This window comes from Amblyomma americanum, chromosome 4 (assembly GCF_052857255.1).
Source record: "Amblyomma americanum isolate KBUSLIRL-KWMA chromosome 4, ASM5285725v1, whole genome shotgun sequence".
In the NCBI taxonomy this organism is placed as follows: domain Eukaryota; kingdom Metazoa; phylum Arthropoda; class Arachnida; order Ixodida; family Ixodidae; genus Amblyomma; species Amblyomma americanum.
Window position 1 is genome coordinate 58,624,877 of NC_135500.1, and position 27,089 is coordinate 58,651,965.

At 51.9% G+C, this 27,089-nt stretch overlaps 2 protein-coding genes, 9 non-coding genes and 4 pseudogenes across 11 annotated transcripts; 14 read left to right on the forward strand and 1 right to left on the reverse strand.

Annotated features, from left to right (window-relative positions):
* Positions 1 to 116: 116 nt before the first annotated feature.
* On the forward strand, positions 117 to 235 carry LOC144130910 (5S ribosomal RNA). The gene has a single exon (XR_013314337.1). It is a non-coding gene; the product is annotated as a 5S ribosomal RNA (ribosomal RNA).
* A 589-nt stretch (positions 236 to 824) lies between these two features.
* Positions 825 to 943, forward strand: LOC144130911 (5S ribosomal RNA). The gene has a single exon (XR_013314338.1). It is a non-coding gene; the product is annotated as a 5S ribosomal RNA (ribosomal RNA).
* A 580-nt stretch (positions 944 to 1,523) lies between these two features.
* LOC144127654 (uncharacterized) lies at positions 1,524 to 2,828 on the forward strand. The gene has a single exon (XM_077660604.1). The coding sequence runs from the start codon at positions 1,524 to 1,526 to the stop codon at positions 2,826 to 2,828; it is 1,305 nt and encodes a 434-aa protein (XP_077516730.1).
* Positions 2,829 to 6,427: 3,599 nt separating this feature from the next.
* On the forward strand, positions 6,428 to 6,546 carry LOC144130552 (5S ribosomal RNA; annotated as a pseudogene).
* Positions 6,547 to 7,138: 592 nt separating this feature from the next.
* On the forward strand, positions 7,139 to 7,257 carry LOC144130912 (5S ribosomal RNA). The gene has a single exon (XR_013314339.1). It is a non-coding gene; the product is annotated as a 5S ribosomal RNA (ribosomal RNA).
* Positions 7,258 to 7,848: 591 nt separating this feature from the next.
* On the forward strand, positions 7,849 to 7,967 carry LOC144131136 (5S ribosomal RNA). The gene has a single exon (XR_013314552.1). It is a non-coding gene; the product is annotated as a 5S ribosomal RNA (ribosomal RNA).
* Positions 7,968 to 8,559: 592 nt separating this feature from the next.
* Positions 8,560 to 8,678, forward strand: LOC144131145 (5S ribosomal RNA). Its single transcript, XR_013314562.1, has one exon. It is a non-coding gene; the product is annotated as a 5S ribosomal RNA (ribosomal RNA).
* Positions 8,679 to 9,270: 592 nt separating this feature from the next.
* Positions 9,271 to 9,389, forward strand: LOC144131146 (5S ribosomal RNA). Its single transcript, XR_013314563.1, has one exon. It is a non-coding gene; the product is annotated as a 5S ribosomal RNA (ribosomal RNA).
* Positions 9,390 to 9,968: 579 nt separating this feature from the next.
* On the forward strand, positions 9,969 to 11,273 carry LOC144129517 (uncharacterized). Its single transcript, XM_077663675.1, has one exon. The coding sequence runs from the start codon at positions 9,969 to 9,971 to the stop codon at positions 11,271 to 11,273; it is 1,305 nt and encodes a 434-aa protein (XP_077519801.1).
* Positions 11,274 to 14,875: 3,602 nt separating this feature from the next.
* On the forward strand, positions 14,876 to 14,994 carry LOC144130605 (5S ribosomal RNA; annotated as a pseudogene).
* Positions 14,995 to 15,583: 589 nt separating this feature from the next.
* Positions 15,584 to 15,702, forward strand: LOC144131233 (5S ribosomal RNA). The gene has a single exon (XR_013314650.1). It is a non-coding gene; the product is annotated as a 5S ribosomal RNA (ribosomal RNA).
* Positions 15,703 to 16,291: 589 nt separating this feature from the next.
* LOC144130913 (5S ribosomal RNA) lies at positions 16,292 to 16,410 on the forward strand. The gene has a single exon (XR_013314340.1). It is a non-coding gene; the product is annotated as a 5S ribosomal RNA (ribosomal RNA).
* Positions 16,411 to 17,001: 591 nt separating this feature from the next.
* LOC144130915 (5S ribosomal RNA) lies at positions 17,002 to 17,120 on the forward strand. Its single transcript, XR_013314342.1, has one exon. It is a non-coding gene; the product is annotated as a 5S ribosomal RNA (ribosomal RNA).
* Positions 17,121 to 17,700: 580 nt separating this feature from the next.
* On the forward strand, positions 17,701 to 18,840 carry LOC144129519 (uncharacterized; annotated as a pseudogene).
* Positions 18,841 to 22,046: 3,206 nt separating this feature from the next.
* LOC144130635 (5S ribosomal RNA) lies at positions 22,047 to 22,167 on the reverse strand (annotated as a pseudogene).
* Positions 22,168 to 27,089: the final 4,922 nt, after the last annotated feature.

Here is a 27,089-nt window from a genome sequence, read left to right on the forward strand (position 1 = left end):
GTTGACACGAGCGAGGGAAGTATTCGTGCGAAGTTTTGCATTCGGGAGCGGCTCCATACACTACAGTATAAAGGAGGCTATGACACTACATAAGCGCTTCGAAAAGTGTATTTCTTGCCATCGGCCATACCATGCTGAATACGCCGGTTCTCGTCCGATCACCGAAGCTAAGCAGCATTGGGCTCGGTCAGTACTTGGGAGGGAGACCACCTGGGAACACCGAGTGCTGATGGCACTTCTTCTGCATTTTTTTCGTCTCTAACGCTTTTTTTTTGCCTCATAGTTATATCATTTTCCGATATGCCTCGTGCAACTGTAGGAGGTTTCGCGTTATTGTTATAAATAACACACTCCCACTGGCAATGTACGTACGTGCGGACGCGAAATTCCGTGCACGCGTGCTTGCGGCAAAACTGAAAAGCGACCGCCCGGCTTCCCGGCTGTCATTCTGACGTCTACGGCGGCGTGTACAGTGCAGAATAAACTCGGCAATGCGCCTAGATAACAGGGAGTCCCAGTTAGCGCATAAGACTGCGCAGTAGCGCACAATTAGCGTTCATCGATATAGTCGACACGCTTTCCTTGCCCGGTCCATGTGTTAACACCAGAGGCTTGCTCCCGCTGCTCTTTCGATGCATGCCGCAGTGCGTTACGATCGCCAAAACGGCTGAGAAAATCCCAGGGCACGTAATTGCACGCTCGGCGCCTTTTGCCACGAGCGAGGGAAGTATTCGTGCGAAGTTTTGCATTCGGGAGCGGCTGCATACACTACAGTATAAAGGAGGCTATGACACTACATAAGCGCTTCGAAAAGTGTATTTCTTGCCATCGGCCATACCATGCTGAATACGCCGGTTCTCGTCCGATCACCGAAGCTAAGCAGCATTGGGCTCGGTCAGTACTTGGGAGGGAGACCACCTGGGAACACCGAGTGCTGATGGCACTTCTTTTGCATTTTTTTCGTCTCTAACGCTTTTTTTTTGCCTCATAGTTATATCATTTATCCGATATGCCTCGTGCAACTGTAGGAGGTTTCGCGTTATTGTTATAAATAACACATTCCCACTGGCAATGTACGTACGTGCGGACGCGAAATTCCGTGCACGCGTGCTTGCGGCAAAACTGAAAAGCGACCGCCCGGCTTCCCGGCTGTCATTCTGACGTCTACGGCGGCGTGTACAGTGCAGATTAAACTCGGCAATGCGCCTAGATAACAGGGAGTCCCAGTTAGCGCATAAGACTGCGCAGTAGCGCACAATTAGCGTTCATCGATATAGTCGACACGCTTTCCTTGCCCGGTCCATGTGTCAACACCAGAGGTTTGCTCCCGCTGCTCTTTCGATGCATGCCGCAGTGCGTTACGATCGCCAGAACGGCTGAGAAAAGCCCAGGGCACGTAATTGCACGCTCGGCGCCTGTTGCCACGAGCGAGGGAAGTATTCGTGCGAAGTTTTGCGTTCGGGAGCGGCTGCATACACCACATAAGCGCTTCGAAAAGTGTATTTCTCGCCATCGGCCATACCATGCTCAGAGTTGTGATGGCCACCGAGCGTGACGGACGCGGGATCATGAGCCCCGGCGGAGCGGCGATTGCGGCCCTTGCTGGCCGCGGAAACAGGCTTGTTGCCGACGCAGATAAGGACTACGAGATTGTTCTGCCTACTCTGCCAACAGGACGTGTTGTGTTTAACACGGTGTTTCTGCATGGTGACGTGCGAGCGAGGCCCTACCGGGTGGAAGATTTTCGGGGCGCCCTCGCCAACGCTGGTGCGCTCCCCGACGTCGTGGCGTTGGGGGCGTATCAGATAAATCATGTGTGGGCGGTGACGCTCAGCAGTGCTGAAGCCACGAAAAAGCTTGCTGCATTGAAGGAGCTACAAGTGAAACGACGCCGGTGCATCATTTTCGACCCGGAGGATCAGCAGGTTAAGCTGCGCATGCATTGGATGCTGCACGGTGTGGCTGACGAAGACATCAGGATTGCTTTCGCGGCGTTCGGAAACGTGACTGAGGTGACGCGGGAGCGTTGGCGCGTCCAAGGGATGAAGGAGAAAGGCTCAACCACCAGGACCGTGCTACTCAAGTTGAAGCCTGAAACGAAGGTGGATGATTTGCCACACCAGTTGCGAGTAGCCGGTGAGCTGGCCCTCGTGGTTGTGCCCGGGCGACCGATGCAGTGCTTGCGTTGTCACGGCACGGGCCACGTTCGCCGAGATTGCAAGGTTCCCAGGTGTTCCCAGTGCAGGCGCTATGGACACACGGACGCGGACTGCGTCCGTACCTACGCGTCGGCTACCGGTCTCGGAAAGGCGAACGACACCGTGGAACTCATGGACGTCGCCGAGGCGGAGGAAGCAGCGACTGGCACGGACGAGGCGGGCAAGCCGCCTTCGACGCTTGCCACGTGTGTGAGCTCCGAGGATAGCACCAAGGCGGCCGACGAACCAGCGAGCCATCCGCCGACGGTAGACTGCCCCCGCTTTGCTAACGAGACGTCAGGGAACGGGGCCTGCCCAACAGAGCCTGAGGACGTCGAGGCAAAAGAGCCGAGCGAGGACATCCACGAGGAGAGCGGCGCCCGTGCAACTAGCGTCACGCCCCCCGTCACCACACCGGCGAAGCGTCCCCACGACCAGACCAGCCCCGAAGGGGACAAGGTGGTAGCGCCCGGCGTCGAGGAACCCCCTGCAAAGACGGCTCAATCCCGGCGTCCGAAGTTACGGCCGCGCCCGAACCTTTCGGATGACAAGCGGGCCGACGGCAAGGTACTCCTCGAGCAGGCCGATGTTCTTCCGCCGGATGATACCGGCGGCAACAGTGGCGTCTAGCCGCGCGCTAGACGGGGGAGGTAAGCGCCATGCTGTTGGGTCCTACCTCTTGAGTTAAAATGGCTCCCGCCTCTGCCTTTAAAGTCGCTACGCTGAATGTACGAGGCCTGGCGACTAGGAAAAAAACAAGGTCAGGTGTATCGACTTATTACGGAGCGCGAGATAGATGTATTGGCCGTGCAAGAGACGAAAGTGGACGGCAACGAAGGAACCGACAGCATGGTGCTGCGTTTCACGACTAGTTTTTTGCTGTCGTCAATCATGCAGTGGGGACATCTGCTGGTTGCGTGCTCTTTGTAAAGAAGATCCCGGGGCTAGAGGTGCAAGCATATTTTTCGTGTGTGTCTGGCCGGTGTATTGTCCTTGACTTTGCCCTGAATAGCATTGAGTGGCGCATTGTTGTCGTGTATGCACCGAATGGGGTAGAGGAAAGAGTTGCTTTTTTCCAAAGCCTCCTAGAACGCGTTTGCACGGAAAGGCAGCTCATCGTCTTAGGTGAGTTCAATTGTGTCCTATATGCTCGCGATAAGTCAAGCATCCGGGGGTTTCGAGACAGGAGCACTGAAGTGTTGATCAGAATTATTAATAACGGAAACCTCGAAGATGTGGCCGAATGTCTTGAGGGTGCGCGGGCAGTGAAGTTCACCCATTTTCAGGGCTCAAGCCATGCACGGCTGGACCGCATTTATACATCAGTTGACCTTGCCCCTGTATGCAGCCAGTACGAAGTTGTGGGAGTGTCCTTCTCAGACCACTGTTTAGTTATGTGCTGCCTCGGAAGTGTCAAGCGAAGCAAGGCATTTTCATGGGAAATGTGGAAGCTAAACAACACGCTTCTTCGCGACAATGTCTACTACCGAGCAGTAAAGGATGAAATAGGAAAAATAAGCCCGTGCAAGAACCTGAAGATATGGCAGCAGTGGGAGTTAAGCAAAGAATCTTTAAAAATCAAAGCAATAGAAAGGGCGACTTGTATACGGTATAAGGAAAAACAAGACGAAGCTGAGTTAAAGGCACTACTGGAAACGTTGCTGAAGCAGGAATGCAAGGCGCCTGGGAAATGGATTGAAGATGTCAGGAAAACCAAGCAAAACATAGAACTCATGGAAGAACGGCGTTATCGCGGAGCACTGGTGAGGGCGAGGGCGGAAGACACAGCTGCTGGCGAAGCGCCATCAAAACGTGCTCTCAGTTTAGAAAAAGCCCACGCTGAAAGTAATCACATCGACAAAATAGAATGGGGGGGTATCTTATCGGCAGACAATGACCACATCGAAGCAGCCTTTACACAATTCTACCAGACGCTTTTTTCGTGGCATCCGGCAGACGCAGTTGCATTTAGGCATCAGTTTCTTGGTGCAATGCCGCGGCTGGACGAAGAAAGGAAAAAGAAAATGGAACTAGAAATAACTGAAAACGAAGTAGGGCATGCGATAGATGAATTAAACCTCGGAAAATCATCAGGACCAGATGGACTCAGTGCGGCATTTTATAAAGAATTTAAGCATGAAATTGCCCCGGTGCTATGTACAATGTTTAACGAAGCCTATGGAATAAACTTTTTGCCTCCGTCTTTTGGGACCTCCCATACGGTACTCATACCGAAAACTGATGATATAGAGAAATTAAAATCTGTTACCGCATATCGACCGATAGCACTCACTAATGTGGACTACAAAATTTTTATGAAGGTATTGGCGCGAAGACTACAGACAGTGATAAAGGAAATTGTTGGACCCCACCAGACATGTGGAATAAAAGGGCGATCGATTTTTTCCAACATTCACAAAGCACGCAGTGTACTTGAAACCTGCGATGCAATTAATGGGCGGGTGGCCATGCTTCAGATTGATCTTGAAAAAGCTTTTGATTGTGTTTCTCATGAAATCTTGTTTTCCGTTTTAGACCATGTGAATGTCGGTTCAGTTATCAGCGAGGGTGTAGCCCTGGCGTATCGAAACTGCACGACAAGATTGATTGTTAACAAGTGCCTGGGGGCCCCCATTAGCGTGCAGCGTTCGGTGCGTCAGGGCTGCCCCCTCAGCCCTCTCTTATTTTGTATTTACATCGAAACACTGTGTAGAAAAATATTAGAAGACAATAGTATTAATGGCTTTAGGTTGCAAGCTGCTGAAGTTAAGCTGTTGGTGTATGCTGACGACGTTGCTGTATTCACGGTTGATCAGGAGAGCATAAGCGAAGCTGTCGGGTGTGTACGCGAGTTCAGCGAAGTCACCGGTAGCGGGGTTAATTGGTCCAAATGCCTCGGACTCTGGCATGGATGGTGGCCATCCCACCCGGACCATTTTGCCAACGTACCGTGGACGACGACACCGGGCAAGTATTTGGGCGTTCCGCTCGATGCTTATCGCGAAAGCGAGGAGTATTGGAAACAGCAAACGAAAGAAGCACGTGACAGAGCTGGAAAATGGAAAGGCACCAATCGCTCCATTTTCGCCAGAGCTACAGTCTGCAACCTGTTTTTTATTAGCAAGCTCTGGTATGTGATGCAGGTTTTGCATTGCTCTCGGGTGCACATTCAGAAGTTACACCGGATTTTTGCAGTCTTTATATGGGGCTTCCGAATGGGAACGTTGCAGCAGAACGAACCTGTTCCGGCGGGTAAAAGACGGGGGGTTGGGGCTAAGGCACCTCTTTTTAAGGCAGCTGGTGAACCGTTTTTTGTTTTTTCGCGACGTCTCAGACCCGTTCTTGCGCACCGTGTGCCAGGTGAGGCTGCGGCGATTGCTGCCAGAGTTTGTTGTTACCACAGAAGAGCTCTCGGGTGGAATTTTTGGTTACTACAAAGAGATTGTAGCAAGTGTTAGGTTTCTTTCAGCGCGTTTTTCTAGCGATTATTTGTATAAAACTAAAAGAAAGAAGTTGTACCATGATCTTTGTGATATTGTTTTCCCAGAGCCTATGTACAGGTCCTTGTACAGTGGAGGTCCTGGAGCTGATGTTTTAAAAAGGGTAAAGAAAATGCAGGTGTCACCAGGAGTAAAGACCTTTTTTAAATTACACACCGGGACACTCCCAGTTAAAAATTTTTGGAAGGAAAGGATTTCTTTTTACCGTGGGGATCGAACTGCTTAATTTGTAAACAGCCCGAAACAATAGACCATGTTTTTTTGCATTGCTGGGAAGGGGTTTATTTTTGGGATGTGTTACAAAGGACAATAAAGAAAGAGCTACCACTTGACGCGCGGGGAATTCGTTATTTAAGCACAGACAATGAGGATGGGGTACCATTTGATCTCATAATGCTCTTGGGCCTCCACAGTATATGGCGCTCCAGAATGGCAGGCTATTATTGTGACAAAGACGCACGACCTGCCCGAATTTATTTTCGGGAAAGAATGGACTGCTTTCTGGCCATCCAGAAAGCAGCTGCGGAGCCTCCCGAGTGGCTCTCGAGGCTAGAGCCGCTCTGTATGCTTCGTGAATTTTAGTATGACGAAGCCAGATTCATGATGGCTGACCACGACAGTGTCGTATGTACATAGCGTTTTGTGTGTTTTTCGTTGAGTGTTTTTTTGTGTAAATGTTATGGGTCAAAGCCAGGCAATAAAGAAAAAAAAATGTAGCTCAAAAAAAAAACAATCGGCCATACCATGCTGAATACGCCGGTTCTCGTCCGATCACCGAAGCTAAGCAGCATTGGGCTCGGTCTGTACTTGGGAGGGAGACCACCTGGGAACACCGAGTGCTGATGGCACATCTTTTGCATTTTTTCGTCTCTAACGCTTTTTTTTGCCTCATAGTTATATCAATTATCCGATATGCCTCGTGCAACTATAGGAGGTTTCGCGATATTGTTATAAATAACAAATTCCCACTGGCAACGTACGTACGTGCAGACGCGAAATTCCGTGCTCGCGTGCTTGCGGCAAAACTGAAAAGCGACCGCCCGGCTTCCCGGCTGTCATTCTGACGTCTACGGCGGCGTGTACAGTGCAGATCAAACTCGGCAATGCGCCTAGATAACAGGGAGGCCCAGTTAGCGCATAAGCATGCGCAGTAGCGCACAATTAGCGTTCATCGATAAAGTCGATCGACACGCATTCCTTGCCCGGTCCATGTGTCAACACCAGAGGCTTGCTCCTGCAGCTCTTTCGATGCATGCCGCAGGGCGTTACGATCGCGGGAACGGCTGAGAAAACCCCAGGGCACGTAATTGCACGCTCGGCGCATGCTGCCACGAGCGAGGGAAGTATTCGTGCGAAGTTTTGCATTCGGGAGCGGCTGCATACACTACAGTATAAAGGAGGCTATGACACTACATAAGCGCTTCGAAAAGTGTACTTCTCGCCATCGGCCATACCATGCTGAATACGCCGGTTCTCGTCCGATCACCGAAGCTAAGCAGCATTGGGCTCGGTCAGTACTTGGGAGGGAGACCACCTGGGAACACCGAGTGCTGATGGCACTTCTTTTGCATTTTTTTCGTCTCTAACGCTTTTTTTTTTGCCTCATAGTTATATCATTTATCCGATATGCCTCGTGCAACTGTAGGAGGTTTCGCGTTATTGTTATAAATAACACATTCCCACTGGCAATGTACGTACGTGCGGACGCGAAATTCCGTGCACGCGTGCTTGCGGCAAAACTGAAAAGCGACCGCCCGGCTTCCCGGCTGTCATTCTGACGTCTACGGCGGCGTGTACAGTGCAGATTAAACTCGGCAATGCGCCTAGATAACAGGGAGTCCCATTTAGCGCATAAGACTGCGCAGTAGCGCACAATTAGCGTTCATCGATATAGTCGACACGCTTTCCTTGCCCGGTCCATGTGTCAACACCAGAGGCTTGCTCCCGCTGCTCTTTCGATGCATGCCGCAGTGCGTTACGATCGCCAGAACGGTTGAGAAAAGCCCAGGGCACGTAATTGCACGCTCGGCGCCTGTTGCCACGAGCGAGGGAAGTATTCGTGCGAAGTTTTGCATTCGGGAGCGGCTGCATACACTACAGTATAAAGGAGGCTATGACACTACATAAGCGCTTCGAAAAGTGTATTTCTCGCCATCGGCCATACCATGCTGAATACGCTGGTTCTCGTCCGATCACCGAAGCTAAGCAGCATTGGGCTCGGTCAGTACTTGGGAGGGAGACCACCTGGGAAAACCGAGTGCTGATGGCACTTCTTTTGCATTTTTTTTCGTCTCTAACGCTTTTTTTTTTGCCTCATAGTTATATCATTTATCCGATATGCCTCGTGCAACTGTAGGAGGTTTCGCGTTATTGTTATAAATAACACATTCCCACCGGCAATGTACGTACGTGCGGACGCGAAATTCCGTGCACGCGTGCTTGCGGCAAAACTGAAAAGCGACCGCCCGGCTTCCCGGCTGTCATTCTGACGTCTACGGCGGCGTGTACAGTGCAGATTAAACTCGGCAATGCGCCTAGATAACAGGGAGTCCCAGTTAGCGCATAAGACTGCGCAGTAGCGCACAATTAGCGTTCATCGATATAGTCGACACGCTTTCCTTGCCCGGTCCATGTGTCAACAGCACAGGCTTGCTCCCGCTGGTCTTTCGATGCATGCCGCAGTGCGTTACGATCGCCAGAACGGCTGAGAAAAGCCCAGGGCACGTAATTGCACGCTCGGCGCCTGTTGCCACGAGCGAGGGAGGTATTCGTGCGAAGTTTTGCATTCGGGAGCGGCTGCATACACTACAGTATAAAGGAGGCTATGACACTACATAAGCGCTTCGAAAAGTGTATTTCTTGCCATCGGCCATACCATGCTGAATACGCCGGTTCTCGTCCGATCACCGAAGCTAAGCAGCATTGGGCTCGGTCAGTACTTAAGAGGGAGACCACCTGGGAAAACCGAGTGCTGATGGCACTTCTTTTGCATTTTTTTTTCGTCTCTAACGCTTTTTTTTTGCCTCATAGTTATATCATTTATCCGATATGCCTCGTGCAACTGTAGGAGGTTTCGCGTTATTGTTATAAATAACACATTCCCACCGGCAATGTACGTACGTGCGGACGCGAAATTCCGTGCACGCGTGCTTGCGGCAAAACTGAAAAGCGACCGCCCGGCTTCCCGGCTGTCATTCTGAAGTCTACGGCGGCGTGTACAGTGCAGATTAAACTCGGCAATGCGCCTAGATAACAGGGAGTCCCAGTTAGCGCATAAGACTGCGCAGTAGCGCACAATTAGCGTTCATCGATATAGTCGACACGCTTTCCTTGCCCGGTCCATGTGTCAACACCAGAGGCTTGCTCCCGCTGCTCTTTCGATGCATGCCGCAGTGCGTTACGATCGCCAGAACGGCTGAGAAAAGCCCAGGGCACGTAATTGCACGCTCGGCGCCTGTTGCCACGAGCGAGGGAAGTATTCGTGCGAAGTTTTGCATTCGGGAGCGGCTGCATACACTACTGTATAAAGGAGGCTATGACACTACATAAGCGCTTCGAAAAGTGTATTTCTCTCCATCGGCCATACCATGCTGAATACGCCGGTTCTCGTCCGATCACCGAAGCTAAGCAGCATTGGGCTCGGTCAGTACTTGGGAGGGAGACCACCTGGGAACACCGAGTGCTGATGGCACTTCTTTTGCATTTTTTTCGTCTCTAACGCTTTTTTTTGCCTCATAGTTATATCATTTATCCGATATGCCTCGTGCAACTGTAGGAGGTTTCGCGTTATTGTTATAAATAACACATTCCCACTGGCAATGTACGTACGTGCGGACGCGAAATTCCGTGCACGCGTGCTTGCGGCAAAACTGAAAAGCGACCGCCCGGCTTCCCGGCTGTCATTCTGACGTCTACGGCGGCGTGTACAGTGCAGATTAAACTCGGCAATGCGCCTAGATAACAGGGAGTCCCAGTTAGCGCATAAGACTGCGCAGTAGCGCACAATTAGCGTTCATCGATATAGTCGACACGCTTTCCTTGCCCGGTCCATGTGTCAACACCAGAGGCTTGCTCCCGCTGCTCTTTCGATGCATGCCGCAGTGCGTTACGATCGCCAGAACGGCTGAGAAAAGCCCAGGGCACGTAATTGCACGCTCGGCGCCTGTTGCCACGAGCGAGGGAAGTATTCGTGCGAAGTTTTGCGTTCGGGAGCGGCTGCATACACCACATAAGCGCTTCGAAAAGTGTATTTCTTGCCATCGGCCATACCATGCTCAGAGTTGTGACGGCCACCGAGCGTGACGGACGCGGGATCTTGAGCCCCGGCGGAGCGGCGATTGCGGCCCTTGCTGGCCGCGGAAACAGGCTTGTTGCCGACGCAGATAAGGACTACGAGATTGTTCTGCCTACTCTGCCAACAGGACGTGTTGTGTTTAACACGGTGTCTCTGCATGGTGACGTGCGAGCGAGGCCCTACCGGGTGGAAGATTTTCGGGGCGCCCTCGCCAACGCTGGTGCGCTCCCCGACGTCGTGGCGTTGGGGGCGTATCAGATAAATCATGTGTGGGCGGTGACGCTCAGCAGTGCTGAAGCCACGAAAAAGCTTGCTGCATTGAAGGAGCAACAAGTGAAAGGACGCCGGTGCATCATTTTCGACCCGGAGGATCAGCAGGTTAAGCTGCGCATGCATTGGATGCTGCACGGTGTGGCTGACGAAGACATCAAAACTGCTTTCGCGGCGTTCGGAAACGTGTCTGAGGTGACGCGGGAGAGTTGGCGCGTCCAAGGGATGAAGGAGAAAGGCTCAACCACCAGGACCGTTCTACTCAAGTTGAAGCCTGAAACGAAGGTGGATGATTTGCCACACCAGTTGCGAGTAGCCGGTGAGCTGGCCCTCGTGGTTGTGCCCGGGCGACCGATGCAGTGCTTGCGTGCTCACGGCACGGGCCACGTTCGCCGAGATTGCAAGGTTCCCAGGTGTTCCCAGTGCAGGCGCTATGGACACACGGACGCGGACTGCGTCCGTACCTATGCGTCGGCTACCGGTCTCGGAAAGGCGAACGACACCGTGGAACTCATGGACGTCGCCGAGGCGGAGGAAGCAGCGACTGGCACGGACGAGGCGGGCAAGCCGCCTTCGACGCTTGCCACGTGTGTGAGCTCCGAGGATAGCACCAAGGCGGCCGACGAACCAGCGAGCCATCCGCCGACGGTAGACTGCCCCCGCTTTGCTAACGAGACGTCAGGGAACGGGGCCTGCCCAACAGAGCCTGAGGACGTCGAGGCAAAAGAGCCGAGCGAGGACATCCACGAGAAGAGCGGCGCCCGTGCAACTAGCGTCACGCCCCCCGTCACCACACCGGCGAAGCGTCCCCACGACCAGACCAGCCCCGAAGGGGACAAGGTGGTAGCGCCCGGCGTCGAGGAACCCCCTGCAAAGACGGCTCAATCCCGGCGTCCGAAGTTACGGCCGCGCCCGAACCTTTCGGATGACAAGCGGGCCGACGGCAAGGTACTCCTCGAGCAGGCCGATGTTCTTCCGCCGGATGATACCGGCGGCAACAGTGGCGTCTAGCCGCGCGCTAGACGGGGGAGGTAAGCGCCATGCTGTTGGGTCCTTCCTCTGGAGTTAAAATGGCTCCCGCCTCTGCCTTTAAAGTCGCTACGCTGAATGTACGAGGCCTGGCGACTAGGAAAAAAACAAGGTCAGGTGTATCGACTTATTACGGAGCGCGAGATAGATGTATTGGCCGTGCAAGAGACGAAAGTGGACGGCAACGAAGGAACCGACAGCATGGTGCTGCGTTTCACGACTAGATTTTTTGCTGTCGTCAGTCATGCAGTGGGGACATCTGCTGGTTGCGTGCTCTTTGTAAAGAGGATCCCGGGGCTAGAGGTGAAAGCATATTTTTCGTGTGTGTCTGGCTGGTGTATTGTCCTTGACTTTGCCCTGAATAGCATTGAGTGGCGCATTGTTGTCGTGTATGCACCGAATGGGGTAGAGGAAAGAGTTGCTTTTTTCCAAAGCCTCCTAGAACGCGTTTGCACGGAAAAGCAGCTCATCGTCATAGGTGAGTTCAATTGTGTCCTAAATGCTCGCGATAAGTCAAGCATCGGGGGGTTTCGAGACAGGAGCACTGAAGTGTTGATCAGAATTATTGATAACGGAAACCTCGAAGATGTGGCCGAATGTCTTGAGGGTGCGCGGGCAGTGAAGTTCACCCATTTTCAGGGCTCAAGCCATGCACGGCTGGACCGCATTTTTACATCAGTTGACCTTGCCCCTGTATGCAGCCAGTACGAAGTTGTGGGAGTGTCCTTCTCAGACCACTGTTTAGTTATGTGCTGCCTCGGAAGTGTCAAGCGAAGCAAGGCATTTTCATGGGAAATGTGGAAGCTAAACAACACGCTTCTTCGCGACAATGTCTACTACCGAGCAGTAAAGGATGAAATAGGAAAAATAAGCCCGTGCAAGAACCTGAAGATATGGCAGCAGTGGGAGTTAAGAAAAGAATCTTTAAAAATCAAAGCAATAGAAAGGGCCACTTGTATACGGTATAAGGAAAAACAAGACGAAGCTGAGTTAAAGGCACTACTGGAAACGTTGCTGAAGCAGGAATGCAAGGCGCCTGGGAAATGGATTGAAGATGTCAGGAAAACCAAGCAAAACATAGAACTCATGGAAGAACGGCGTTATCGCGGAGCACTGGTGAGGGCGAGGGCGGAAGACACAGCTGCTGGCGAAGCGCCATCAAAACGTGCTCTCAGTTTAGAAAAAGCCCACGCTGAAAGTAATCACATCGATAAAATAGAATGGGGGGGTATCTTATCGGCAGACAATGACCACATCGAAGCAGCCTTTACACAATTCTACCAGAGGCTTTTTTCGTGGCATCCGGCAGACGCAGTTGCATTTAAGCATCAGTTTCTTGGTGCAATGCCGCGGCTGGACGAAGAAAGGAAAAAGAAAATGGAACTAGAAATAACTGAAAACGAAGTAGGGCATGCGATAGATGAATTAAACCTCGGAAAATCATCAGGACCAGATGGATTCAGTGCGGCATTTTATAAAGAATTTAAGCATGAAATTGCCCCGGTGCTATGTACAATGTTTAACGAAGCCTATGGAATAAACTTTTTGCCTCCGTCTTTTGGGACCTCCCATACGGTACTCATACCGAAAACTGATGATATAGAGAAATTAAAATCTGTTACCGCATATCGACCGATAGCACTCACTAATGTGGACTACAAAATTTTTATGAAGGTATTGGCGCGAAGACTACAGACAGTGATAAAGGAAATTGTTGGACCCCACCAGACATGTGGAATAAAAGGGCGATCGATTTTTTCCAACATTCACAAACCACGCAGTGTACTTGAAACCTGCGATGCAATTAATGGGCGGGTGGCCATGCTTCAGATTGATCTCGAAAAAGCTTTTGATTGTGTTTCTCATGAAATCTTGTTTTCCGTTTTAGACCATGTGAATGTCGGTTCAGTTATCCGCGAGGGTGTAGCCCTGGCGTATCGAAACTGTACGACAAGATTGATTGTTAACAAGTGCTTGGGGGCCCCCATTAGCGTGCAGCGTTCGGTGCGTCAGGGCTGCCCCCTCAGCCCTCTCTTATTTTGTATTTACATCGAAACACTGTGTAGGAAAATATTAGAAGACAATAGTATTAATGGCTTTAGGTTGCAAGCTGCTGAAGTTAAGCTGTTGGTGTATGCTGACGACGTTGCTGTATTCACGGTTGATCAGGAGAGCATAAGCGAAGCTGTCGGGTGTGTACGCGAGTTCAGCGAAGTCACCGGTAGCGGGGTTAATTGGTCCAAATGCCTCGGACTCTGGCATGGATGGTGGCCATCCCACCCGGACCATTTTGCCAACGTACCGTGGACGACGACACCGGGCAAGTATTTGGGCGTTCCGCTCGATGCTTATCGCGAAAGCGAGGAGTATTGGAAACAGCAAACGAAAGAAGCACGTGACAGAGCTGGAAAATGGAAAGGCACCAATCGCTCCATTTTCGCCAGAGCTACAGTCTGCAACCTGTTTTTTATTAGAAAGCTCTGGTATGTGATGCAGGTTTTGCATTGCTCTCGGGTGCACATTCAGAAGTTACACCGGATTTTTGCAGTCTTTATATGGGGCTTCCGAATGGGAACGTTGCAGCAGAACGAACCTGTTCCGGCGGGTAAAAGACGGGGGGTTGGGGCTAAGGCACCTCTTTTTAAGGCAGCTGGTGAACCGTTTTTTGTTTTTTCGCGACGTCTCAGACCCGTTCTTGCGCACCGTGTGCCAGGTGAGGCTGCGGCGATTGCTGCCCGAGTTTGTTGTTACCACAGAAGGGCTCCCGGGTGGAATTTTTGGTTACTACAAAGAGATTGTAGCAAGTGTTAGGTTTCTTTCAGCGCGTTTTTCTAGCGATTATTTGTATAAAAATAAAAGAAAGAAGTTGTACCATGATCTTTGTGATACTGTTTTCCCAGAGCCTATGTACAGGTCCTTGTACAGTGGAGGTCCTGGAGCTGATGTTTTAAAAAGGGTAAAGAAAATGCAGGTGTCACCAGGAGTAATGACCTTCTTTTTTAAATTACACACCGGGACACTCCCAGTTAAAAATTTTTGGAAGGAAAGGATTTCTTTTTACCGTGGGGATCGAACTGCTTAATTTGTAAACAGCCCGAAACAATAGACCATGTTTTTTTGCATTGCTGGGAAGGGGTTTATTTTTGGGATGTGTTACAAAGGACAATAAAGAAAGAGCTACCACTTGACGCGCGGGGAATTCGTTATTTAAGCACAGACAATGAGGATGGGGTACCATTTGATCTCATAATGCTCTTGGGCCTCCACAGTATATGGCGCTCCAGAATGGCAGGCTATTATTGTGACAAAGACGCACGACCTGCCCGAATTTATTTTCGGGAAAGAATGGACTTCTTTCTGGCCATCCAGAAAGCAGCTGCGGAGCCTCCCGAGTGGCTCTCGAGGCTAGAGCCGCTCTGTATGCTTCGTGAATTTTAGTATGACGAAGCCAGACTCATGATGGCTGACCACGACAGTGTCGTATGTACATAGCGTTTTGTGTGTTTTTCGTTGAGTGTTTTTTTGTGTAAATGTTATGGGTCAAAGCCAGGCAATAAAGAAAAAAAAAATGTAGCTAAAAAAAAACAATTGGCCATACCATGCTGAATACGCCGGTTCTCGTCCGATCACCGAAGCTAAGCAGCATTGGGCTCGGTCTGTACTTGGGAGGGAGACTACCTGGGAACACCGAGTGCTGATGGCACATCTTTTGCATTTTTTCGTCTCTAACGCTTTTTTTTTGCCTCATAGTTATATCAATTATCCGATATGCCTCGTGCAACTATAGGAGGTTTCGCGATATTGTTATAAATAACAAATTCCCACTGGCAATGTACGTACGTGCGGACGCGAAATTCCGTGCACGCGTGCTTGCGGCAAAACTGAAAAGCGACCGTCCGGCTTCCCGGCTGTCATTCTGAAGTCTACGGCGGCGTGTACAGTGCAGATTAAACTCGGCAATGCGCCTAGATAACAGGGATGCCCAGTTAGCGCATAAGACTGCGCAGTAGCGCACAATTAGCGTTCATCGATATAGTCGACATGCTTTCCTTGCCCGGTCCATGTGTCAACACCAGAGGCTTGCTCCCGCTGCTCTTTCGATGCATGCCGCAGTGCGTTACGATCGCCAGAACGGCTGAGAAAAGCCCAGGGCACGTAATTGCACGCTCGGCGCCTGTTGCCACGAGCGAGGGAAGTATTCGTGCGAAGTTTTGCATTCGGGAGCGGCTGCATACACTACTGTATAAAGGAGGCTATGACACTACATAAGCGCTTCGAAAAGTGTATTTCTCGCCATCGGCCATACCATGCTGAATACGCCGGTTCTCGTCCGATCACCGAAGCTAAGCAGCATTGGGCTCGGTCACTACTTGGGAGGGAGACCACCTGGGAACACCGAGTGCTGATGGCACTTCTTTTGCATTTTTTTCGTCTCTAACGCTTTTTTTTGCCTCATAGTTATATCATTTATCCGATATGCCTCGTGCAACTGTAGGAGGTTTCGCGTTATTGTTATAAATAACACATTCCCACTGGCAATGTACGTACGTGCGGACGCGAAATTCCGTGCACGCGTGCTTGCGGCAAAACTGAAAAGCGACCGCCCGGCTTCCCGGCTGTCATTCTGACGTCTACGGCGGCGTGTACAGTGCAGATTAAACTCGGCAATGCGCCTAGATAACAGGGAGTCCCAGTTAGCGCATAAGACTGCGCAGTAGCGCACAATTAGCGTTCATCGATATAGTCGACACGCTTTCCTTGCCCGGTCCATGTGTCAACACCAGAGGCTTGCTCCCGCTGCTCTTTCGATGCATGCCGCAGTGCGTTACGATCGCCAGAACGGCTGAGAAAAGCCCAGGCCACGTAATTGCACGCTCGGCGCCTGTTGCCACGAGCGAGGGAAGTATTCGTGCGAAGTTTTGCATTCGGGAGCGGCTGCATACACTACAGTATAAAGGAGGCTATGACACTACATAAGCGCTTCGAAAAGTGTATTTCTCGCCATCGGCCATACCATGCTGAATACGCCGGTTCTCGTCCGATCACCGAAGCTAAGCAGCATTGGGCTCGGTCAGTACTTGGGAGGGAGACCACCTGGGAACACCGAGTGCTGATGGCACTTTTTTTGCATTTTTTTCGTCTCTAACGCTTTTTTTTTTGCCTCATAGTTATATCTTTTATCCGATATGCCTCGTGCAACTGTAGGAGGTTTCGCGTTATTGTTATAAATAACACATTCCCACTGGCAATGTACGTACGTGCGGAGGCGAAATTCCGTGCACGCGTGCTTGCGGCAAAACTGAAAAGCGACAGCCCGGCTTCCCGGCTGTCATTCTGACGTCTACGGCGGCGTGTACAGTGCAGATTAAACTCGGCAATGCGCCTAGATAACAGGGAGTCCCAGTTAGCGCATAAGACTGCGCAGTAGCGCACAATTAGCGTTCATCGATATAGTCGACACGCTTTCCTTGCCCGGTCCATGTGTCAACACCAGAGGCTTGCTCCCGCTGCTCTTTCGATGCATGCCGCAGTGCGTTACGATCGCCAGAACGGCTGAGAAAAGCCCAGGGCACGTAATTGCACGCTCGGCGCCTGTTGCCACGAGCGAGGGAAGTATTCGTGCGAAGTTTTGCATTCGGGAGCGGCTGCATACACTACAGTATAAAGGAGGCTATGACACTACATAAGCGCTTCGAAAAGTGTATTTCTCGCCATCGGCCATACCATGCTGAATACGCCGGTTCTCGTCCGATCACCGAAGCTAAGCAGCATTGGGCTCGGTCAGTACTTGGGAGGGAGACCACCTGGGAACACCGAGTGCTGATGGCACTTTTTTTGCATTTTTTTCGTCTCTAACGCTTTTTTTTTGCCTCATAGTTATATCTTTTATCCGATATGCCTCGTGCAACTGTAGGAGGTTTCGCGTTATTGTTATAAATAACACATTCCCACTGGCAATGTACGTACGTGCGGACGCGAAATTCCGTGCACGCGTGCTTGCGGCAAAACTGAAAAGCGACCGCCCGGCTTCCCGGCTGTCATTCTGACGTCTACGGCGGCGTGTACAGTGCAGATTAAACTCGGCAATGCGCCTAGATAACAGGGAGTCCCAGTTAGCGCATAAGACTGCGCAGTAGCGCACAATTAGCGTTCATCGATATAGTCGACACGCTTTCCTTGCCCGGTCCATGTGTCAACACCAGAGGCTTGCTCCCGCTGCTCTTTCGATGCATGCCGCAGTGCGTTACGATCGCCAGAACGGCTGAGAAAAGCCCAGGGCACGTAATTGCACGCTCGGCGCCTGTTGCCACGAGCGAGGGAAGTATTCGTGCGAAGTTTTGCGTTCGGGAGCGGCTGCATACACCACATAAGCGCTTCGAAAAGTGTATTTCTCGCCATCGGCCATACCATGCTCAGAGTTGTGACGGCCACCGAGCGTGACGGACGCGGGATCATGAGCCCCGGCGGAGCGGCGATTGCGGCCCTTGCTGGCCGCGGAAACAGGCTTGTTGCCGACGCAGATAAGGACTACGAGATTGTTCTGCCTACTCTGCCAACAGGACGTGTTGTGTTTAACACGGTGTTTCTGCATGGTGACGTGCGAGCGAGGCCCTACTGGGTGGAAGATTTTCGGGGCGCCCTCGCCAACGCTGGTGCGCTCCCCGACGTCGTGGCGTTGGGGGCGTATCAGATAAATCATGTGTGGGCGGTGACGCTCAGCAGTGCTGAAGCCACGAAAAAGCTTGCTGCATTGAAGGAGCTACAAGTGAAAGGACGCCGGTGCATCATTTTCGACCCGGAGGATCAGCAGGTTAAGCTGCGCATGCATTGGATGCTGCACGGTGTGGCTGACGAAGACATCAGGATTGCTTTCGCGGCGTTCGGAAACGTGACTGAGGTGACGCGGGAGCGTTGGCGCGTCCAAGGGATGAAGGAGAAAGGCTCAACCACCAGAACCGTGCTACTCAAGTTGAAGCCTGGAATGAAGGTGGATGATTTGCCACACCAGTTGCGAGTAGCCGGTCAGCTGGCCCTCGTGGTTGTACCCGGGCGACCGATGCAGTGCTTGCGTTGTCACGGCACGGGCCACGCTCGCCGAGATTGCAAGGTTCCCAGGTGTTCCCAGTGCAGGCGCTATGGACACACGGACGCGGACTGCGTCCGTACCTACGCGTCGGCTACCGGTCTCTGAAAGGCGAACGACACCGTGGAACTCATGGACGTCGCCGAGGCGGAGGAAGCAGCGACTGGCACGGACGAGGCGGGCAAGCCGCCTTCGACGCTTGCCACGTGTTTGAGCTCCGAGGATAGCACCAAGGCGGCCGACAAACCAGCGAGCCAACCGCCGACGGTAGACTGCCCCCGCTTTGCTAACGAGACATCAGGGAGCGGGGCCTGCCCAACAGAGCCTGAGGACGTCGAGGCAAAAGAGCCGAGCGAGGACATCCACGAGAAGAGCGGCGCCCGTGCAACTAGCGTCACGCCCCCGTCACCACACCGGCGAAGCGTCCCCACGACCAGACCAGCCCCGAAGGGGACAAGGTGGTAGCGCCCGGCGTCGAGGAACCCCCTGCAAAGACGGCTCAATCCCGGCGTCCGAAGTTACGGCCGCGCCCGAACCTTTCGGATGACAAGCGGGCCGGCGGCAAGGTACTCCTCGAGCAGGCCGATGTTCTTCCGCCGGATGATACCGGCGGCAACAGTGGCGTCTAGCCGCGCGCTAGACGTGGGAGGTAAGCGCCATGCTGTTGGGTCCTTTCCTTTTGAGTTAAAATGGTTCCCGCCTCTGCCTTTAAAGTCGCTACGCTGAATGTACGAGGCCTGGCGACTAGAAAAAAAACAAGGTCAGGTGTATCGACTTATTACGGAGCGCGAGATAGATGTATTGGCCGTGCAAGAGACGAAATTGGACGGCAACGAAGGAACCGACAGTATGGCGCTGCGTTTCACGACTAGATTTTTTGCTGTCGTCAATCATGCAGTGGGGACATCTGCTGGTTGCGTGCTCTTTGTAAAGAAGATCCCGGGGCTAGAGGTGCAAGCATATTTTTCGTGTGTGTCTGGACGGTGTATTGTCCTTGACTTTTCCCTGAATAGCATTGAGTGGCGCATTGTTGTCGTGTATGCACCGAATGGGGTAGAGGAAAGAGTTGCTTTTTTCCAAAGCCTCCTAGAACGCGTTTGCACGGAGAGGCAGCTCATCGTCTTAGGTGACTTCAATTGTGTCCTAAATGCTCGCGATAAGTCAAGCATCCCGGGGTTTCGAGAGAGGAGCACTGAAGTGTTGATCAGAATTATTGATAACGGAAACCTCGAAGATGTGGCTGAATGTCTTGAGGGTGCGCGGGCAGTGAAGTTCACCCATTTTCAGGGCTCAAGCCATGCACGGCTGGACCGCATTTATAGATCAGTTGACCTTGCCCCTGTATGCAGCAGTACGAAGTTGTGGGAGTGTCCTTCTCAGACCACTGTTTAGTCGAGTGCTGCCTCGGAAGTGTCAAGCGAAGGAAGGCATTTTCATGGGAAATGTGGAAGCTAAACAACACGCTTCTTCGCGACGATGTCTACTACCGAGCAGTAAAGGATGAAATAGGAAAAACAAACCCGTGCAAGACCCTGAAGATATGGCAACAGTGGGAGTTAAGCAAAGAATCTTTAAAAATCAAAGCAATAGAAAGGGCCACTTGTATCCGGTATAAGGAAAAACAAGACGAAGCTGAGTTAAAGGCACTACTGCAAACGTTGCTGAAGCAGGAATGCAAGGCGCCTGGGAAATGGATTGAAGATGTCAGGAAAACCAAGCAAAAGATAGAATTTATGGAAGAACGGCGTTATCGCGGAGCACTGGTGAAGGCGAGGGCGGAAGACACAGCTGCTGTCGAAGCGCCATCAAAACGTGCTCTCGGTTTAGAAAAAGCCCACGCTGAAAGTAATCACATCGATAAAATAGAATGGGGGGGTATCTTATCGGCAGACAATGACCACATCGAAGCAGCCTTTACACAATTCTACCAGAGGCTTTTTTCGTGGCATCCGGCAGACGCAGTTGCATTTAAGCATCAGTTTCTTGGTGCAATGCCACGGCTGGACGAACAAAGGAAAAAGAAAATGGAACTAGAAATAACTGAAAACGAAGTAGGGCATGCGATAGATGAATTAAACCTCGGAAAATCACCAGGACCAGATGGATTCAGTGCGGAATTTTATAAAGAATTTAGGCATGAAATTGCCCCGGTGCTATGTACAATGTTTAACGAAGCCTATGGAATAAACTTTTTGCCTCCGTATTTTGGGACCTCCCATACGGTACTCATACCGAAAACTGATGATATAGAGAAATTAAAATGTGTTACCACATATCGACCGATAGCACTCACTAATGTGGACTACAAAATTTTTATGAAGGTATTGGCGCGAAGACTACAGACAGTGATAAAGGAAATTGTTGGTCCCCACCAGACATGTGGAATAAAAGGGCGATCGATTTTTTCCAACTTTCACAAAGCACGCAGTGTACGTGAAACCTGCGATGCAATTAATGGGCGGGTGGCTATGCTTCAGATTGATCTCGAAAAAGCTTTTGATTGTGTTTCTCATGAAATCTTGTTTTCCGTTTTAGACCATGTGAATGTCGGTTTAGTTATCCGCGAGGGTGTAGCCCTGGCGTATCGAATCTGCACGACAAGATTGATTGTTAACAAGTGCCTGGGGGCTCCCATTAGCGTGCAGCGTTCGGTGCGTCAGGGCTGCCCCCTCAGCCCTCTCTTATTTTGTATTTACATCGAAACACTGTGTAGGAAAATATTAGAAGACAATAGTATTAATGGCTTTAGGTTGCAAGCTGCTGAAGTTAATCTGCTGGCGTATGCTGACGACGTTTCTGTATTCACGGTTGATCAGGAGAGCATAAGGGAAGCTGTCGGGTGCGTACGCGAGTTCAGCGAAGTCACCGGTAGCGGGGTTAATTGGTCCAAATGCCTCGGACTCTGGCATGTATGGTGGCCATCCCACCCGGACCATTTTGCCAACGTACCGTGGACGACGACACCGGGCAAGTATTTGGGCGTTCCGCTCACTGCTTATCGCGAAAGCGAGGAGTATTGGAAACAGCAAACGAAAGAAGCACGTGACAGAGCTGGAAAATGGAAAGGCACCAATCTCTCCATTTTGCATGGTATGGCCGATGGCGAGAAATACACTTTTCGAAGCGCTTATATAGTGTATGCAGCCGCTCCCGAATGCAAAACATCGCACGAATACTTCCCTCGCTTGCGGCAACAGGCGCCGAGCGTGCAATTACGTGCCCTGGGCTTTTCTCAGCCGTTCTGGCGATCGTAACGCACTGCGGCATGCATCGAAAGAGTAGCGGGAGCAAGCCTCTGGTGTTGACACATGGACCGGGCAAGGAATGCGTGTTGATCGACTATATCGATGAACGCTAATTGTGCGCTACTGCGCAGTCTTATGCGCTAACTGGGCCTCCCTGTTATCTAGGCGCATTGCCGAGTTTGATCTGCACTGTACACGCCGCCGTAGACGTCAGAATGACAGCCGGGAAGCCGGGCGGTCGCTTTTCAGTTTTGCCGCAAGCACGCGTGCACGGAATTTCGCGTCCGCACGTACGCACATTGCCAGTGGGAATTTGTTATTTAAAACAATATCGCGAAACCTCCTATAGTTGCACGAGGCATATCGGATAATTGATATAACTATGAGGCAAGAAAAAGCGTTAGAGACGAAAAAAATGCAAAAGAAGTGCCATCAGCATTCGGTGTTCCCAGGTGGTCTCCCTCCCAAGTACTGACCGAGCCCAATGCTGCTTAGCTTCGGTGATCGGACGAGAACCGGCGTTTTCAGCATGGTATGGCCTGTTGCAAATAGGTTGCAATCCCCAAGGGTAGCGTTGGCCTGGCGGCCTGGGGCACAGCTGGAAACATCCGAAGGTCCCGGCACAGGATGAGTCGACTGGCAACAGAACAACCCATTTATTCTGGCATCGCAAAAGAGCAGCCGGTCAGGGCGACCACGTTACTCGAAGGAAGAAATCGAAGTCTCTTTGGCGTCCGTGGCAGCTGCCTTTTACACCCTCGGAGTCGAGGGCAAGAAGGAACGGCACGGGATGAGGCGCCCGATACGGCGACGCTCGGACAAGTTCAGACTTGGCGTGCGCGTCCGCCGGGCCGGCGCCGGTCAGACCTCCTCGCCTCCCAGTTGGGGAGCTCCTCTCCCCGGCTTCCGCGCTTTGACAAGCGTGGGCACCAACATGCACACACACACACGCACACAAGACGACACGTGGCATTGAAACCTGCCTGGACGCGCTTGGCGGGAGGCGTTGCGGCAGCGATGAACGGGTCCAAAATGACCGCCACTTTGAACGAAGCCCCGGCGTCCGTTGCATCAGCGCCGGCTATACCGCGCGTCGTAGGCGAAACGTAACAGACCGCCCCGCCGGGAGAAGGAGATCCCAATGGTCAGGGGACTGCATCCGCTGTCCGGAGGGATGTCGCTCGATGATGCTCGTAATCGAAACCGGTCGTCCCTCGACGTTGCTTGAGCGCAGCGCACAGAGAAGGCCTCGTTCTCAGGTTCAGGATCACACTGGACACTGCAAAGTGACTTCGGGAGAGTTGCCATTTTTGTGCTCGTTCCCAGCAAGCGTTAGAACTACGCCGAAACGCAACCGCTCAGTCAGCAAGCACGAGACAACCCTCACTAAGCTCTGCCAGGCTCTTTCCCCTTTTATACAACTGCCTAGTTCCTTACAGTAGTCAAGCAGCACTCAGAACGCGTCCACAAATTGGAAAATTGCACTAGAAAGCACATAATCACTTTGAAAAACTAAACAAAAGTAATATGTTAAAAATCCTGCCTCGGGAAGAAAACATCAGTAACAAACAACTTTGAGGCGGATTCCTACGTTAGGGGCTTCGACTTAATCCATCGGCGTTACCGTTGAGACTCCCCTTTTTGTAACGCACCTCAAAGGAATATTGTTGCAAAGCGAGGCTCCAGCGCAGGAGGCGGCCATTTTTGGGAGATATGGTCTGCAGCCATTGGAGAGGGCAGTGATCCGTCTCAATGATAAACCTCGAGCCGGCTAGGTAGCATGGCAATTTCTGAACGGCCCACATGAGACACGCACACTCTTTCTCGGTGGCGCTGTCCGCCTGCTCACGACAGGTCAGCTTACGACTAGCATATAGGACGGGGTGTTCCACTTCTCCATTTTCCCTTTGGCACAGTACAACGCCCATGCCTCGCTCACTAGCATCGCACTGAACAACGAACCCTTTTGTGTAGTCTGGCGATCGTAGCACAGGCTGGCTTTTTAGGGCGCTCTTTAGGGCGCTAAAAGCTCTTTCCTTTGTCTCGCTCCAGACGACTGTTTGGGGCTCTGCTTTTCTTAGAGCATCCGTCAGGGGAGCCGCGATACCGGAGTACCTGGGGATGTACCTCTGATAGTAGCCGGCGACACCTAAGAACAACCGAATATCGGTCTTCGTGCGCGGTTGCGGGAAGTCTCGCACAGCGGCCACCTTTATTTCAGAGGGGCGGCGACGACCCTGTCCAATCACGTGACCGAGGTAGACAACCTCGGCCTGTGCTAATTGGCACTTGGGAGCCTTGACTGTCAAGCCCGCTTGGCGCAGGCGGGTTAGCACTGCCCGCAAGTGTGCCATATGCTCAGACCAGGATGCGGAGAATATCGCTACGTCGTCTAAATACGGTAAAGCGAATTCTTCCTGTCCCCGCAACACTATGTCCATGAGGCTTGAAAAGCAGTATGGCGCGTTCTTCAAACCAAAACTCAAAACTTTAGGACGGAATGTTCCCATTGGTGAAATGAACGCCGCATACCTACTAGCCTCTTCTGTAAGTGGAACCAGCCAATAACCCCTGACAAGATCTAGGGTGGAAATAAACTGAGCGCTACTAACTTTCTCAAGGCGCTCCTCGATGTTAGGGATCGGATAAATTTGATCCTTAGTGATGGAATTAAGCCTGCGGTAGTCGACGCAAGGACGAGGTTCCTTGCCCGGTACCTCAACTAAAATCAAAGGGGAGGTATAATCACTCTCACCCGGCTCAATAACACCGAGCTGTAGCATTTTCCTTACCTCAGCCTCCATAATATCGCGCTGGCGGGGTGACACCCGGTACGCCTTGGATCGTACTGGCTCTGGGGAGGTAAGTTCTATATCATGAGTAAGGACAGAAGTCCTACTAGGCCTCTCAGAGAACTGACCTTGAAACTCTTGTAAGAGTTGGTGTAGTTCGGTTTTCTGCTCAGGCGACAGCGGTGCTTTAATGATTAAGTCACTAATGACCTGATCAGTGTCTTCCCTGTTCGTCAATGAGCCTATTCCCTGAAGCTCGACCGGAAGCTCTGCTAACTTTCCCGTGTCGGGCATTTCCTCTCCAGTACCTGGTGCCTTCAACGCTACAGGCTCAATTTTATTCAGTTCGGACGTGCTTTGAATATCAGCTTGCTGCGCCTCCGACCCTTTCTCATTGTTCGACAACGTCGGCCCCGCAACTACCGCCTTTGCAGCGAGCTCCCGAACTCTCGATCTCTTTAAGGCCTGAACGCTAGTCTCACCAAACAAAAACCCCTTCTCGCGCAGGAGGTGATCGGACCTGTTCGAAAATAGGTACGGGTACTGGGGGGGGGGGGCAGCATAGATGACACTACGGCCTCCGTCTCAAGTGCTCCGAAAGGTCCTTCAATAAGCACTTTTGCTACGGGCAGACACACGCTATGAGCTTCCACGGCTTGCTTGATCTATGCGCACTCGCCCGTGAACATATTGGGTTCTACGTAAGAGGGGTGAACTACATCCATTGTAGCTGCGGAATCACGAAGCACTCGGCACTCTTTCCCGTTCACGAGGAAGTCTCGCATGTAAGGCTCGAGAAGCTTCATGTTCTCGTCAGTGCCACATAATGACAAACACACGACTTCTCTTTTTGTTTCTGGACACTGCGCCGAAAAGTGACCCGGCTTCTGGCACGTATAACACACGCGCGCTTGCCTCCTCTCGCAAATCCGCACTACGTGTGTCCCCCCTTGCTCTCATGGGTGTGAACTTCGGCCTCTCAGACTTGGAGCCAAATTCACCCTTTTGACCGTCCTTAGCTCCGCGAGCCCGACGCGTCACAAACTCCTCGGCTAGCTCGGCGGCTTTAGCCACTGTACTAACGTCTGGCCTATCCAAGCCCCAGTACCGCACGTTCTCAGGTAACCGACAATAAAACTGTTCTAGCCCGAAACACTGCAGAATTTTCTCGTGGTCACCAAACGCTTTCTCTTCTTTGAGCCACTCCTGCATGTTTGACATAAGCCTGTAGGAAAACTCTGTATATGACTCACTTCTGCCTTTTTCATTTTCCCGAAACTTCCGACGGAACGCCTCCGCTGACAGTCTGTACTTTTTTAGCAGACTCGATTTCACTTGGTCGAAATCCTCTGCCTCCTCTCTCTTCAAGCGAGCGACTACGTCGGCCGCCTCGCCGGGTAACAAAGTGAGCAAGCGCTGTGGTCACGTTTCCCGAGAGAACCCCTGCTTCTCGCACGTTCGCTCAAAGTTAACCAGGAACAAACCAATGTCCTCTCCAAGCTAAAACGGCCGCATCAGGTCAGTCATTTTGAACGATACTCGTTCTCCTGCACCGTGTGCCTGACTTCCATTACGAGCGCGTTCCATCTCTACCTCGAGACGCTTCATTTCCAAAGCGTGTTGACGGTCGCGCTCTTCTTTCTCTATCTTTTTGTTCTTTACGTTCGCGCTCGTCTTTCGCTTTTTGCTCTTTACGTTCGCGCTCCTCTTTTTGCTCTTTCTCCTGAATGGTCTCAAGGCATTCCGACAGCTCGTCAACCTCAGCCTCCAACTCAAGAATAGCCCTTAGCAGTTCTGGTTTTCTGAGTTTGAGACATCCAGACCCAACTCCCTTGCAAGCTCCAGCAATTTCGGTTTGCGCAACGACTTCAAATCCATGGCTGCTCCGAATGCTGCTTTCTCTACTGCCTACTATTCTCTTGCCGCAAACTATCCCGGCAGCAACGACACACAATTACCAGCTCTGTTTCTGACACTAACAAAAGCCTGGCAAAACTCAGAAGAAGAAAGTCCCGCACTCACCAAACCTCGCAGCCAAGAATTCAGCGCAGTCGTTCCGCTGCAGGCAACCAGTCATCACACAGGGCTCGTTGCACTGCTCCCGGATGGTCATTGTGCTGCTCAGCATACAGTTGACCGCATATCTTCGCTGCTGGCCTCCGTTCTCGCGATCCCACCGCTGGCAACCAGTTGTTGCAAATGGGTTGCAAGCCCCAAGGGTAGCGTTGGCCAGGCGGCCTGGGGCACAGCTGGAAACATCCGAAGCTCCCGGCGAAGGATGAGTCGACTGGCAACAGAACAACTTGTTTATTCTGGCATCGCAAAAGAGCAGCCGGTCAGGGCGACCACGTTACTCGAAGGAAGAAATCGAAGTCTCTTTGGCGTCCGGGGCAGCTGCCTTTTATACCCTCGGAGTCGAGGGCAAGAAGGAACGGCACGGGATGAGGCGCCCGATACGGCGACGCTCGGACAAGTTCAGACGTGACGTGCGCGTCCGCCGGGCCGGCGCCGGTCAGACCTCCTCACCTCCCAGTTGGGGAGCTCCTCTCCCCGGCTGCCGCGCTTTGACAAGCGTGGGCACCAACATGCACACACACACACGACAACACGTGGCATTGAAACCTGCCTGGACGCGCTTGGCGGGAGGAGTTGCGGCAGCGATGAACGGGCCCAAAAT